Source organism: Lipotes vexillifer, unplaced genomic scaffold, assembly GCF_000442215.2.
Source record: "Lipotes vexillifer unplaced genomic scaffold, Lipotes_vexillifer_v1.1 scaffold1699, whole genome shotgun sequence".
In the NCBI taxonomy this organism is placed as follows: domain Eukaryota; kingdom Metazoa; phylum Chordata; class Mammalia; order Artiodactyla; family Lipotidae; genus Lipotes; species Lipotes vexillifer.
In genome coordinates this window covers 226,872-242,409 of record NW_006796961.1, presented here as the reverse complement: position 1 = coordinate 242,409, position 15,538 = coordinate 226,872, and the positions used below count along the sequence as shown (strand labels likewise).

Genomic DNA, 15,538 nt, shown 5'->3' with positions numbered 1-15,538 from the left:
ATTTATTTTTGCTGTGTTGGGTCTTCATTTCTGTGCGAGGGCTTTCTCTAGTTGTGGCAAGTGGGGGCCACTCTTCATCGCGGTGCGCGGGCCTCTCACTATCGCGGCCTCTCTTGTTGCGGAGCACAGGCTCCAGACGCGCCGGCTCAGTAGTTGTGGCTCACGGGCCTAGTTGCTCCGCGGCATGTGGGATCTTCCCAGACCAGGGCTCGAACCCCTGTCCCCTGCATTGGCAGGCGGACTCCCAACCACTGCGCCACCAGGGAAGCCCCCCTACTGTTTTTTTAAGTCATGAAGTTTGGGGGTAATTTGTTATGTAGCCACAGTGAGCCTAAAACTTCACTGTGGGAATGTGGGAGTACTTAGCACCGATTACTTTAACGTCTTGTTGTAAATGTCAACCCCTCCGGGAGGCCTCTCCTGACCACTTCTCTATATTAGCCCCCATCCTATCCCTTTACCCTGTTTTATTTTATTTTAAGATAATACTTAGTTACTATTGGAAATAAAATAAAAAACCAAACCATATTGCTTATTTCTATATTTCTTTATAGGTTTATTGTCTCTCCTGTCTCGACTGAAGTTTCATGAAGGAAGGAACTTATCTATTTTTCACCCAGGGCTTGGTGCTGTGTAGGAACTCAAATGCAGGGGCTGTTGTCGTTGTTATTTCTATGCATGAATCCAAACTGGGAAGAAGAATAAATGTGTGTGTGTGTGTGTGTGTGTGTGTGTGTGTGTGTGTGTGTGTGTGGCCCCTCAAGATAGATTTGCATGTTCTTGACTTTTAAAGAAAAGAGGAACTGAGAAAAACCCTAGTCACTTGAGTTGAGGACACAGGAGAAGCTGTCGAGCTCTGCCTGCTTCTGCTCAGGCTCCTGTGTTAGCTGCAGTCATGTGCACCCTGTATACCAACTCTGGGTGCATGGACCTGCCAGGTATGGCCCTGGCCAGGCATGGGCTGGGGACCAGGGGTGGTCAGGACCCAGGTTACAGTATTCCCACCTTGGGGCCAGAGACCAGGGTGTGAGGGACAGAGGAGGGAATGGGCTGGGCTCTCACTTGCCTTTCCTCTGGAAGGACCCAGAGAAGAGGAGGATGATGATGATTATGAGAACACGACACCACCATACAAGGACCTTCCTCCCAAGCCAGGTAAGAGGACCTCTCAGAGGCCAGGTGAAGAGATGTGTGATTTGAGGGATGAGGTTGGGGAACAGACTCCCCAGGGGGAACTAGCTGGGCACGGCAGACATACATGGTCAGCCTGCCCGTACTGGGCACCATGATGGTGGGAGTATCCATGCGTCCACCCTGAGGGTCTCTCAGTCTGATGGGGGAGGCAGTTTTGGGCATAGTCCTGGGTGAGCAGGTCTAAGAGGGGAGGGACTATGAAATTGGGGAAATCCTGAGGGTAATTGAGGGGTCTGCCTGCACTAGTGGGAGGATTCGGGGTCAGATGAGGGGACATCGGAGTGAGACTTGAGGGATGAACAGGAGTTTGTTAAGAAGAGAAGCCCAGAAAAGAACTGGTGGATGCAAAGGCCCCGAGACATGAAAGCCAGTATTTCAGAAGCTGTGAGTGGACTGGCCAGGGACTCAACAAGAGTCCAATAAGTGTATATAAAAGTGGAGCCGTTGGGTCCAGTGGTTGGGACTGGGTGCATTTACTGCCATGGCTTGGGTTTCACCCCTGGTTGGGGAACTGAGATCTCGCAAGCTGCGTGGCAGGGCCAAAAGAAAAAAAAAAGTGGAGGCTTTGAGGTTTCCCTGAGTAAACTCCCACCAGGTCCCCTGCATGTCCTTGGACAGGGGCCATTCCACGTGGATCCACGCCCCCCACTTCTGAGTCCAGAGTGGAGTCAATCTAGGAGGTCCCAGGGCACCATGGGTCTCAGTATGAGTTAAGGAGGTGCACTGGGCTCTGCTTTTTTTTTTTTTTTTTTGCGGTCCGCGGGCCCCTCACTCTTGTGGCCTCTCCCGTTGTGGAGCACAGGCTCCGATGAGCAGGCTCAGCGGCCATGGCTCACGGGCCCCGCCGCTACGCGACGTGTGGGATCTTCCCAGACCGGGGCTCGAACCCGTGTCCCCTGCATCGGCAGGCGGACTCTCAACCACTGCGCCACCAGGGAAGCCCCTGGGCTCTGCTTTTTGACTGTCCATCTCCAAATCCAACTTGGTCCCAGCGTGGTCCCCAAGCCCAACCCGAAGGCCCACTCCATCGCTGTCTTCGAGGCCACCCCTTCCCCAAATTTAGGTCCCATCCCCATCTCCAAATGCAGCCCCATCTCCAACCCATCTCCATGTCCAAATCAAAACTATCACCAAGCCCCAACACAACTACAACCCAACCTCAACTTCTCCCCCATTCCCCAATGCAGCTACAGACCCATTCTTCATCCCAACTACACCCTGAATCACAAACCTACACCCATGTCCATCACTATCCCTGACCCTCTTCAACCCCATCATCTCAATCCAAACCCTCATCCCAACCTTAGCCTTGACTCTGTTCCTATACCCAAATTCACTTGTGTCTTTAACTTAGGGGGATCAGCTGTCCCAGTTTGTGCAGAGATGAAAGATTTCTTGGAATGTGGGACCTCCCGTTTTAATATTAGGAAAGTCCTGGGTCATTCAGGGTGGTTGGTCACTGTATCTTAATCCTGTCCCTATCCCTAAGCCCAATTCCATTCTCAAGCACAACCCCATCCCTAACCCTCCATGGCAATCTCGATCCTGTTTCTTTTTTCTTGTTTTGGCCACACTATGAGGCATGCGGGATCTTAGCTCCCTGACCAGGGATTGAACCTGTGCCCCTAGTAGTGGAAGTGCGGAGTCCTAACCACTGGACCGCTAGGGAAGTCCCTCTTTAAAAAAAAAATAAATAAAAATAAATTAATTAATTTTACAATAGGTCCTTGTCAGTCATCTATTTTATTTTTATTTATTTATTTAAAATATTTATTTATTTATTTGACTGCATTGGGTCTTAGTTGCAGCATGCGGGATCTTCCTTGTGGTGTGCGGGCTCTTCATTGCGGCGTACAGGCTTCTCTCTAGTTGTGGCATGCATGCTCCAGAGCACGTGGGCTCAGTAGTTGCAGTGCGTGGCCTCTCTATTTGTGGCGCATGGGCTCCAGAGGGTGTGGGTTCAGTAGTTGCAGTGCACAGGCTTAGTTGCCCCACGGCATGTGGGATCTTAGTTCCCAGACCGAGGATCGAACCAGCGCCCCCTGCATTGGAAGGTGGATTCTTAACCACTGCACCGCCAGGGAAGTCCCAGTCATCTATTTGAAATATAACAGTGCGTACATGTCGATCCTGTTTCCATCACTGCCTTTCCACCTCATTCCCATCCTTGGACCAGCTCTAATGCTGAGCTTCTCTTCGCCAGGTTGGATGGCTCCACCAAGACCTCCAAGGGCAGGTGAGCTGGGGCTGGGGTTACAGGAGACCCAGTGCTGGCTTTGTCCTGATCTGGGCCTGAGCAACCATCCTTCCTCCTCAGGAAAGAAAACAGAGAACCCCCCACTTCCCTGCAAGCTCCTGAAGAACACAGGTGAGCATCTAGGGCTGGGACCTTCCTGTTCACTTGGCTGAAGCCCTGCTCTACATGACTGTTGTCTTTCTGACCCCTTCCAGGCCTGAACCTCACCCCTGTCACCTGCACAACTCCTCAACTGGGTGAGCAGTGGGAATACCCATTACGAAGCCTGAGAGCGGACACTTGGAAGTCCTCCCTCCAGTCCCCCAATTCTGACCAAATCAGAGGGCTTGGGGGGAGGCGGTTGATCTTGGAAGACGAAGTCTTTCAGTGACTTCTGAATAAACCTCTCTTGCCTTTCTCCCAGGCACTGATCTTGTACATCCTCCATCCCAGCTGCCTATAGCCAGTAAGTCCTTTAGGTTTACCTCTATCTCCCCTCTCATGGTGGCCAGTGTATTTGAGACCTAGAGCTCTGGAGTGAGACCCTGGTAGAGAAACATTTCCTTTCAGAAGCTCCTCCTTTCTGAGTCTAAACCAGACCCCCAGGGACCCAGGATATCTACCAGGTACTCTTCAAGCCCTACCTCCTGCTTGTCTATAAGTTATGGGAAATACTCTCTGCCCCAGATGCAAGGGTCCACAGCTTGGGCCACCGGGGAGCAGCTTGGGCAGGGGCTGCTGGAGTGTAGAATATAATGCATCCTAAATGTTAAGAGAAGAGCTGGGTCCAAGTTATGCATGACCTCTCCAAGCCCTCAGTTCACTTATTTGCAAAATGGGAATACTGTTTAAATCTACATCATAAGGGTGAGGAGCCAGTAAAATAATAAGGGTGTGACAGAATGTGTGGCATATTGTATGTATTCCACAAATTCTCTGGGCTTCTTTAGGGTTTGCTCTCCCTGATATTCTCTTGCTGACCCCACCTGGTGATATAGTCATGACCATAGTCATTTGCCCCACTTCTCTTGGAGGAAAGCTCGGGGGTCCCTTCCTCACTATCTGAAACACCAGCATCAGTCTCTCTGTCCCCATCTCTTCCCCCCAGCAACTCCAGTGCCCTGGATCAGTCAGAAGTCCGGAGGTCCTAGGTGTTACCAGGAGGAGAGACTGATGGTGTACATGTGTCTGCTGGTGGTGGTGTCACTGCTCATGGGCTGCACTGGTCTGGCTGTTACCCTGATTAAATGTGAGTAAGGTGAGGATGGGGCATGCAGAGAAATTGGGGAAGGGATATGGGAGGACTTGGGCTCAAGCTGGACTCCTTCTCATAGACCAGGAGGTGGTGGAAGAGCTGAGGATGTTAACCTTTCAGCAGATGGCATGGCGAGCAAATGGTGAGTGCTTTCAATCATCCCTTCAAACCATGCGTATTGAGCACGAACATGATCCTCAAATCCAGCTTCATGACGAACCCCAATGCCATCTTTGCTAGGCACTGTGCTAGGTAACAGGGTGGGGGATGGGTGGGTAGGATGGTGAACACATCAGACATAGTCCCTGTCCCTGTGGAGTGTGTGTGTGTGTGTGTGTGTGTGTGTGTGTGTGTGTGTCTAGACCTCCACTGTCCAATATGGCAACCATGAGTCACTGTGGTTGTTGAGCACTTGAAATGAGGTCATTTTGGATTGAGATATACTGTAAGCCTAAAATACATACGGGGGACTTCCCTGGCAGTCCAGTGGTTAAGACTTTGCCTTCAAGTGCAGGGCGTGTGGGTTCCATCCCTGTTCGGGGAACGAAGATTCCACGTGCCTTGCAGCCAAAAAAACAAAAATGTAAAACAGAAGCAATATTGTAACAAATTCAATACTTTAAAAATGGTCCACATCGAAAAAAATCTTAAAAAAAAATACATACAGATTTCATGGGAATTCCCTGGAGGTCCAGTGGTTAGGACTCAGCGCTTTCACTGCCTTGGGCCCAGGTTTGATCCTGCTCGGGGAACTAAGATCCTGCAAGCCACGTGGCACGGCCAAAACAAAAAAACAGAAGACCAAAACCACAAAACAAACCAAAAAACCCAACCAAAAGATACATGTTTCAAAGCTTTGCTACAAAAATAATGTCAAATATATCAATAATATTAATAATGATAATCTTTAATATTGATTATACACTGAAATGCTAATATTTTGGATATATTGAGATAAACAAAAATGGCATTCAAATTAATTTTACTTTCTTTTGACTTTTAAAACACGTGGCTACTAGAAAATTTAAAATTACCTATGTGGTTCACATCTTGTTTCTGTTGGACAGTACAAGCATAGACAGCCATTTACCAAATTATCATCCAAATGAGGGTAAAATTCCAAGTTTTGAATAGTCCAAAGGAAGAGGAAGGCAATTCTATGAAAAAATCTAACAAGGGGTCTTGACCTTGTCTTTGGGAGTGTCATATAGAGTTTTGCTAGGGAAATGGTACTATAGCTGTGTGAAGGAAGAGAAGGAGTTAGCTTGGTAAGGAGGTCAGGGTCTCAGGCATGTGCAAAGGCCCTGTGGTAGGAGGCGACATAAGTACAAGGGAGGAGAATGGTGAGATTGGGTAATTGAGAGATGATGGATTCTTGGATGAGGGTTGTGGTTGTGGGGATGAAGAGTAGTAGGTGGAGTGGAAAGATTTAGGAGGTAAAATTGACCAGACTGGGGATGAGTGAGTGGGAATGGTGGTGAGTGAGAGGGAAGAGTGTCGAGGATAACATATATGTTATCTATCTATCTATCTATCTATCTATCTATCATCTATCTATCTATCTGTCTGTCATCCATCTATCTAATATTTCTGTCTTGTCCAACTGAAGGGCCATCTAGTGATGGCCCTGGGGAGTATTGGGAGAGGGCAAATTTGTGTGAAAGTAGTGGGAACACATACATTAGTTGCAGAAGAGGCTTTCAGTATGATTCCTGAAGTCTGAAAATTGCTCCATTCCACAATCCTTCACCCCACACTTCAGACCAAGCCACTCTTCCACTCAAAACCCATCAATGGCTTCTCACTGCCCAGAGTCCAACACAAAACCTTTAGCTTTGCATTGAAGGACCCAGACACCAGACCTCTTCCCACTTTGAGCTCAAGCTCCTGTGAGGTTCCGCTTGACCTCTACTGCACCAGTCTTTCCCAACATGCTTGTCTCTGGACCTTTGCTTCCAAGGTGGCTCCTGCCTACTGAGTCTCCCCATCCCCTTAGAGATACGGAATCACCATTTTCCTTTAAAAGCTACCTCCTGCAAGAAGCCCACCATCTTTACTCTTCCCCATGCCTCAGGGATTAATCTCTCCTTGGAGCCACACTAGGGCTCTTCTTGGGCACTGAGCATGTGTTTTTGAGTTTTACCACCACCCACTAGAACATGGGTGCAGTGGGGGAACACAGCTCTTGCTGCTCTCTGGTGTGTCTGCAGTCAGTGATGGGTAGGTGGGTAGATGGGGGTTTGGGTCTCTAACCCTACAGCCCATCCTTGCTGACAGTGACTGGCATGGCGGGGCTAGCCGGCCTGAAGGAGGACATTGAACGAGTAAGAGCTGACACGAACCAGTCCCTGCTGGAACTTCGGGGCTTATTAGGTGAGTGGGACTTGGGGAACTTCCCTGAGATGGGGGACATGGCAGAGATGCTACACTGCATAAATCCATGGGAGTGATTCTCAGTGTAATCTATGTGAGTGGTGCCCACCTGGAGTGGAGCAGTGCATAGCCTGCACAACTGTACATGGCATACCATGTACATTACTCTGGTTCTGGGGCCACTCTGACAGAATCCTATCCTGTCCCCAGACTGTACCAGGGTCACCTGCCCTGAGGGCTGGCTCCCTTTTCAGGGTAAGTGTTACTACTTCTCTCCAAGCACCAAGTCATGGGATGAAGCCCGGAAGTTCTGCCAGGAGAATTACTCTCACTTGGTCATCATCAGTAACTTTGCTGAGCAGGTGAGCTGTCCCTACCAAGCCCTTGAGAACCAGCAGGGCCAGCCTGCCTCTATTCTAGGATTTACATATCCTTCCCAGGCCTGGATGTAGAGAAATTGGAATTGCTTTGAGTCACTAAAACTTTTTCTTTTTTAATAATATGTTTTATTTTAAAATTTATTTTTAATTAAAAAATATTTTTGGCTATGTTGGATCTTCGTTGCTGCGCGCGGGGTTTCTGTAGTTGCGGCAAGCAGGGGCTACTCTTCGTTGCGGTGTGCAGGCTTCTCATTGCAGTGGCTTCCCTTGTAGAGCATGGGCTCTAGGCATGCGGGCTTCAGTAGTTGCAGCACACAGGCTCAGTAGTTGCGGCACGTGGACCCTAGAGCATGTGGGCTTCAGTAGTTGTGGCTCATGGGTTCTAGAGCGCAGGCTTAGTAGTTGTGGTGCATGGGCTTAGTTGCTCCATGGCATGTGGGATCTTCCCAGACCAGGGATCTAACCCATGTTCCCTGCATTGGCAGGCGGATCTGTGGCACATGGGCTTCAGTAGTTGTGGCTCATGGGTTCTAGAGCGCAGGCTTAGTAGTTGTGGTGCATGGGCTTAGTTGCTCCATGGCATGTGGGATCTTCCCAGACCAGGGATCTAACCCATGTTCCCTGCATTGGCAGGCGGATTCTTAACCACTGCGCCATCATGGAAGTCCCCACTAAAACTTTTAATATGAAGGTTAAGGGGGTATGCTTTGCTTGAGTTCAAATCCTGATTGTGTTTACTTATCCTCTCTGAGTCTCAGTTTTCCCTCTAACAGGGAGATATAATATAATGGCCTATCTCTTAGGTAGCACTTTCTATTCTCTAGGCTGTATTCTAAACATCTTACATGCATTCACATAATTCTAACAACAGCTCTGTAAATTAGTGTGTGAGTCAGGAGAGGTTATGTTATGCTGAAGTAACAGACAGTCCCTATAGCTCAATGATGGAAGTGTATGAGGCAAGTCATACACTGACTTTTAAAACTTCTACCTATGTGCACTCACAAAGAAAGTCACATGGGCACTGCTATGTTTTAAGATGCCGGGAAAGACGGTTTCATCTATGTTTATGTAGAAGGAGAATTGGAATATGTGTAACTAACTTTAATGACTTAATACTACCAAAGCTAGGTGGTAAGACCATTTGTACACAGTACATATCATTACATATCAGTACTTCACAGATGAGGAAACTGAGGCATATTTCACTTAAGCAACTTGCTTGTTACAACTAGTAAGTATCAGAGCTAGGACCTGAGCCCAGGAAGCTGGTTTCAAAGTCCATGTTCTAGGCCATAAGCTTCATAGCACTATTTGATTAGTGTTTGCATGGTTTTTTTCCCCATCCTTTTATTTTTAACCTGTCTATGTCATTATTTTAAAAGTAGATTTCTGGCTTCGCTGGTGGTGCAGTGGTCGGGGGTCAGCCTGCCGATGCAGGGGACACGGGTTTGTGCCCCGGTCCGGGAGGATCCCACATGCCGCGGAGCGGCTGGGCCCGTGAGCCATGGCTGCTGGGCCTGCGCATCCAGAGCCTGTGCTCCACAACGGGGGAGGCCACAGCAGTGAGAGGCCCATGTACTGCAAAAAAAAAAAAAAAAAAAAAGTAGATTTCTTGTAGATAGCATATAGTGGGGTCTTATATATATATTTTAAATTCAATCTGACAATCTCTGGCTTTTGATTGGTGTTTTAAGACCATTTACATTTAATGTAATTATTGATTTGGTTAGATTTAGGCCTACCATCCTATTTTTTTCCCTCTATTTTTAAAAAATCTTTCTGTTTCATAGCATCATTTGTATGAGTAGGTAGTACAGAGGGTTTCTTTTTGAGATTAAATTAGATGATGTAATTTAATTAGATGTAATAAGATGATGGGGAGGTATAAGTCATACTCCCTAAACTCAGGTGCATAGGAAATATAACTTTGTTTTCTTTAAATAACTCATTTCCTGCCTCTTTTGAGCTCCCATTATACCAGGAGGGTGGAAATTTTATCTTTCAGTTGAGATCTTCTATCTTTCTTCTGAGTAGGAACAGCTTATATGGGGTCAAGGCAGAGGGTAGTACATGTCTGGTCCTCAAGGTCTTTACTCCAAGCTGGTATCCACTGGGACATCCACTGGATGAATGATCCTGGACAAATTACTTAACTTCTCTCTGCCTCAATTTTCTCATCTATAGAATGGGATTAACAATCCTTGCTTCAGTAGGTCACAGTGAAGATCAAATGAGATATCTGTGCAAAGTGTGTAGGTCACTTATTAACTTATTAATTCAACGAACACTTTTTGAGCACCTACTATGTGCTAGGCACTATTCTAATTTGATGGGCCAAGCAGCTCTTTTCTCTTTCTGGTTTCCTGATACTTCTCTGGGGCTTTACCCAGGCAACAGGGTCGAGGTACACTCTACTTTTTAGAGTTTTCATACTGATCTGAGGTTTTGGCCATCACCTCGGACTCTACCAGGGACTGAAATGCAGAGTCCTCTTTCTGGCACCCACCATGTCTACGTCTCCATAATTTCCTTCACATTGCAATCTTTCCTCTCTACCTTTTAGGGAATCTTGGTCTTGAATAAGGTTGAGTGAATGAGATGTGATTTGCATACAGTAAAATGCACAGATCTTAAGTGTACATTCACTGAGTTTTGGCATATGTATACACCTGTGTAACTGTCAACTGTCAAGATTTACAATGTTTCTACCACCCAGGGAGTTCTTTCATGCCCCTTTTCCATTCACGCCACCCCCACCCTAGGGAACTACTTATCTGGTTTCCCTTACCATAGATCAGTTTGCCTGGAGAGGAGTTGCTTTAAATCATGATATTTTCATTTTCTTTTTAATCTTTTGTCTTTTGCCCAAGTCCTTTCTTTTTTCCCAAAGGCTTGGTCTTTGGAAATATAAAAGCCAGGAATCCCCATTCCTTTCCTTCCCCCACCACCCAAGTTCTTCTGCCTGGATGCAGATGAGGAGGACTGCAGGGTGGGGTGAAAGTACCAGGGAAATCAAGATATCACTTATTATTATTAAAATGTTCCTTAAATTATATAATGTTAAATATTAAGATGTCATAGTACTTACTGCATGTCAGATACTGTTTCAAGCTCTTTATGCATACTAATTCATTCAACCCTCTCAATAACTCTATGAGGAGGTAGCTACTATTATCCCATTTTACAGAGGTGGAAACTGAGGCACAGAGTGGTTCATAGGTTTTGCAAGAAGGTGGCATGACTATTACCATGCTCAAGAGGGAGGAATGCGTTGATCTTGTTCTGCATGCCATGGGGACTGGGAAGGGTATTGGGGTGGCACTCACAAGCCCTAAATGTGTGTGGGACAGAACAGAGGGTGTGTCGAACTGATGGCTGAATGAAGTTTGTACTTGCAGAACTTTGTGGCCAAGGCTCATGGCTCTCCTCGGGTATACTGGTTGGGGCTGAACGACAGAAACCGTGAAGGGGACTGGAGGTGGCTGGATGGGTCACCCATCACTTTGAGGCAAGTATCCAGGGCTCTTGGGATCTCTCTTCCTTGTAAGTCCTTGTGAAGTCCAAACCAGCAGATTCTTTAGAATTCCAGGCTGAGCTGGACTGGGAGGAACAAGGGTGCTTTTTTTTTTTTTTTTTTCTGATAGGGCTTCTGGTGCCTGTACTTTAATTTTTCCTCCATGGAAACATCTCAACCTTTAGCACAACTGCTCAAACATATCAAGTCCCCAGACCAATGGTTGGGGGGAGAAAAAGGAAAAGGAGGCATGGCTATAGGGCAAGAGGAAGAGGAAGATTTTGATTTGCCAAAAGGATGAACAGGGTCTCATTTTTTGGGCACTCTTTATATTAGCTCATTTATTTAATCTTCTTAATAATTCTGTAAGGTGAATACCATTATTATCTCTATTTTGAAGGTATGGAAAATGAGGCACAGAGAGGTTAAGCAACCTTCCCAAGGTCAGACAGCTAGCAGGTGGCAGTGCCACCCAACCTGGCTTAAAACTCTATGCTCTTAGCCATTATGCTTTACTTTCTCAAGGAGTGTATGTATTTGTACTTTAAATAAATATTAATAAATTGTCCCCCATACTGGTTATACCAATTTATTCTCTCACCAGCTTGACTATATTTTTTTTGCCCACACATTCATCAAACTTTTGGAATTTTGTTGGTTTATATGTAGGTGAAAAATGGAATCCCAGTGTAGCATTAATTTGCATTTCTCTTATCCCTGAGGTTGGGTGTATTTTCATATGTTTAATAGCCATATGTATTAACTTTTCTGTGAATTATCTATTCATATCTTTTGTGTATTTTTTATATTGTGGTTTTGGTCTTTTTCTTACTGATTTCTAGGAGCTCTTTCTATATTAGAGATATTAGTGTTTTGTCTGGGGATTTTATTTTTTATTAAAGATTCCTGGAAGGAGGAAGAGCTCTGCAAATTGAGATGTCATGGCATGGTGTGGCACTGCAGGTGCTCAGCTCATATCCCTTCATGGGGCTGGTGAGGGCTCCCCCCAGCAGGGGGCAGTGACTGCTAAAAGTTCACAGTTATGCTTTCTCCAGAGAGTTGGCTTCAGCTGAATGGAAGCCTGTTCAGCTAGGAGGTTACTCCACTCCCATTGGGGTCATGCCACAGACAGTGACCAGTTAAGAGAAGCCTGGACCCCTTGTTTCAAGTTGGAGTAACTCTGTGGTGCTATTCAAATTTCAGAGTTTCCTGTGGGATCAGGCTGAGGCTAGATCAGGCTGAACCTACATCCTTGCTCAATTCTATCCGCTGCCCTGTCCTATTTCTCTCACTCCCTATCTCCTGAGAACAGCTCTTAATAAATCCTCTGCACCCGAATCTGGCTCTGCTTTAAGGGAACATGACCTAAGACATTACATACCTAGAAGGTTGGGAGGAACTGGTGTAACAGAAGTGTTCTTTGGAAGAGGAAGCAGAAACTGACCAGATGCAGGAAACTGATTCAGGAGCTGGGAGAATTTCTGGTGAACAGGAGGTGAGGTTGAGTTAGAACAGACAAGCTGCTGGGGTGAAGGGGATAAGGCAGCATCTTTAGGTAATTCTGAAAGGCTGAGGAAAGATTCGGATGGAAGAAAGAGCCCTGAACCACGAAGGCTTTTCTTTTTCTTTTTTTTCCGATAGCCTTTTTTTTTTTTGATTAATAAACTTTATTCTTTTTTCTGTTTTCTTTTATTATTATTTTTAATTGAAGCATAGTTGATGTACAGTATTATATGTCACAGGTGTATAATATAGTGATTCACAATTTTTAAAGGTTACACTCCATTTATAGTTATTATAAAATATTGGCTATATTCCCTGTGTTGTAAAATATATCCTTGTAGCTTATTTATACCTAATAACTTGTACATCTTTCTCTCCTACCCCTGTATTGCCCCTCCCCACTTTCCTCTCCCCACTTGTAACCACTAGTTGGTTCTCTATATCTGTGAGTCTGTTTCTTTGTTGTTGTATTCACTAGTTAGTTGTATTTATTAGATTCCACATATAAGTGATATCATATAGTATTTGTCTTTTCCTGTCTGACTTACTTCACTCAGCACAATACCCTCCAAGTCCATCCATGTTGTTGCAAATGGCAAAATTTCATTCTTTTTTATGTCTGAGTAGGACTTTATTTTTTAGAGCAGTTCTAGATATACAGAAAAATTGAGAAGAAGGTACAGAGGAGTATTTCCCATATTCCTTCTCTCCCTCACACTTTTTTTCTATTGTTAACACCTTGCATTAGTGTGGTGCATTTGTTACAATTGATGAACCAATATAGATACATTATTATGGACTAAAGTCCATAGTTTACATTAGGGTTTGCTCTTTGTGTTGTACATTCTATGGGTTTGGACCAATGCATGATGTCATGTATCTACCATCACAGTATCATATAGAATAATAGTTTCACTGCCCTGAAAAATCCCCTGTGCTCCACCTATTCATCCATCCCTGTATGCACTTTTTCCTTTATCCAGCTTTTGGGACCCACAGGAACCCAACAACCTCCATAATGAGGACTGTGCCAGCATGAACAAAGGTGGCACCTGGAATGACCTCTCTTGCGACAAAACTACATATTGGATTTGTGAGCGGAAATGTTCCTGTTGAACCGAAGAGCTGAGGTTGGGTGGGGGTCTGTACCCGGTACCCCTTGGCTTTTGGACATGAGAACCTCCTGCCCTCTGAGAACTGATGTGGACGTGCCCAAGATGGAACCAGCAGCCTGGATGTAGCGAGTTCCCTGGGGTGCAAGTCAGATCATTTCTAGGGCGAGGACTTGGGGGCTTGTTCAGTTGGATGGTGTCTTAGTCTGTTCAGCCTGCTGTAACAGAATACTGTATAGTGGATGGCTTATAAATAACAGACATTTATTTCTCAAAGTTCTGGAAGCTGGTAAGCCCAGGATCAAGGCTCAGGGAGATTCAGTGTTTAGTGATGACCTGCTTCCTTGTTCATAGATGCCATCTTCTCACCATGTCCTCACATCCTGGGAGGGGCGAGAGCTCTCTGGGGTCCCTTTTATAAAGACACTAATCCCATTAATGAGGGCTTCACCTCCATGACCTAATCACTCCCAAAGTCCCTACCTCCTAATAGCATCATATTGGGGGTTGGAATTTAACATATGAGGTTTTTTTGCGGGGGCGGGGGGGACACAAAACTCAGTCCATAGCAGATGGTGAGCTGGAGAGACACCAGGTCTTGGTAATGGTCTCCCAGTTCTGGGGTCTGGAGGAAAGTCACCAAGTCCCTGGCTCTTAGGAAATGATACTGATTCTGGGAGCTCCAGGTCTGGCACTGATTGAGCTGGAACAGAAAATACCCTGGCTCCTCTGGACCATGATATGCTGGGACTGGGATCCCTTGCTGCCTACTTGATGTGGACCAGCTTCTGGGAAGCAGGTGGGGCAAAATTATTCCTGACATGAAGCTTTTTCGATGTCCTGGGTGAGGTCTGCCCAAGCTAAGTGGTGGAATCAGACCTCTGCCAAGACATGGAACTTCTAGAAAGACAGACCAGCTGAATCATCCAGTGTGGCAGGCCACGTCTTGGTCAGATCCTCAGGACAATGGAGATATCTACCCACACGTGCCTTTAGGCTGTTTGTTGGCCTGTAAAGCTCTTTGATGAAGTAATTCACTTTACTTATGAGTGGATCTTCTTGGGCTATTAGCTCTTGCAATGTTAAAGCTTCTCAAAATGCCAGTTCATTGTGTGGTCCTTGCCCACTGTGTCAGTTTGCTGGGGCTGCCATAATAAAGTGCCATAAACTGGCTTAAACAACAGAAATGCATTGTCTCACAATTCTGGAAGATGGAAGTCTGAGATCAAGGTGTTGGCGTGGTTGGTTTCTGGTGAGCTCTCTCTCCTTGGCTTGTAGATGGGCTGTCTTCTCTCTGTGTCTTCACATGGTTTTCCCTTTGTAAGTGTCTGTGTCATAATCTCATCTTCTTTTTTAAAAAAAAATATTTATTTATTTTTGCCCGCACGGCACGGCTTGAGGGATCTTAGTTCCCCGACCAGGGATTGAACCTGGGCCCCTGCAGTGAAAGTGCAGAGTCCTAACCGCTGGACCACCAGGGAATTCCCATTGTCTTCTTTTAAGGACACCAGACATTTTGGATTAGAGCCCACCCTGATGACTTGATTTAATTTAATGACCTCTTTGAACACTTTATCTCCAAAGTCTCCACATTCTGAGGTGCTGGGGGTTAAGACTTTAACATGTGAATTTTGGGAGGGGGGGCACGATTCAACCCACTAAATGCCAGAGGTGTCCTTCCCAGTCATTGTGCTAATCAAAAACACTCCCTAGAGGGCTGGTACTACCCCCAGCTGAGCACAACTCAACACATCAATCTCTTTAGACAATCCCTGCATTTGTGTCCAGGGGTGGGTACAAGCCAGTCAATTTATTGATCAACAAGAGCCCTTGACTAATAGCACAATAATTCCTGTTTTGACTCAGAGCGAATGATTAAGGCAAGGAGGCTCTGAGCAGGGGAAGCAGTGGGAGCAGGGGATTGGCATTCACTTCACTTTCTGTTCCCTCTGTACTTGTCTCCTCCCA

General features: G+C 46.0%; 2 protein-coding genes and 1 non-coding gene across 3 annotated transcripts in view; 1 reads left to right on the top strand and 2 right to left on the bottom strand.

Moving 5' to 3' along the window:
• Nucleotides 1-895: 895 nt before the first annotated feature.
• On the top strand, nt 896-13,574 carry CLEC17A (C-type lectin domain containing 17A). Its single transcript, XM_007469114.1, has 11 exons — nt 896-938; nt 1,081-1,155; nt 3,398-3,430; nt 3,512-3,562; nt 3,646-3,687; nt 4,539-4,679; nt 4,765-4,827; nt 6,963-7,058; nt 7,269-7,420; nt 10,840-10,949; nt 13,442-13,574. Exons 1-11 carry the CDS (start codon nt 896-898, stop codon nt 13,572-13,574), a joined length of 939 nt encoding a protein of 312 aa, XP_007469176.1.
• A 763-nt stretch (nt 13,575-14,337) lies between these two features.
• ADGRE3 (adhesion G protein-coupled receptor E3) overlaps nt 14,338-15,538 on the bottom strand; it is a 49,776-nt gene continuing 48,575 nt past the window's right edge. Inside the window, exon 16 of the mRNA XM_007469113.1 lies at nt 14,338-14,358. Within this exon, the coding sequence (XP_007469175.1) occupies nt 14,338-14,358 (21 nt within the window). The remainder of the gene's footprint in view (nt 14,359-15,538) is intronic.
• Nucleotides 14,980-15,051, bottom strand: TRNAE-UUC (transfer RNA glutamic acid (anticodon UUC)). The gene has a single exon. It is a non-coding gene; the product is annotated as a tRNA-Glu (tRNA).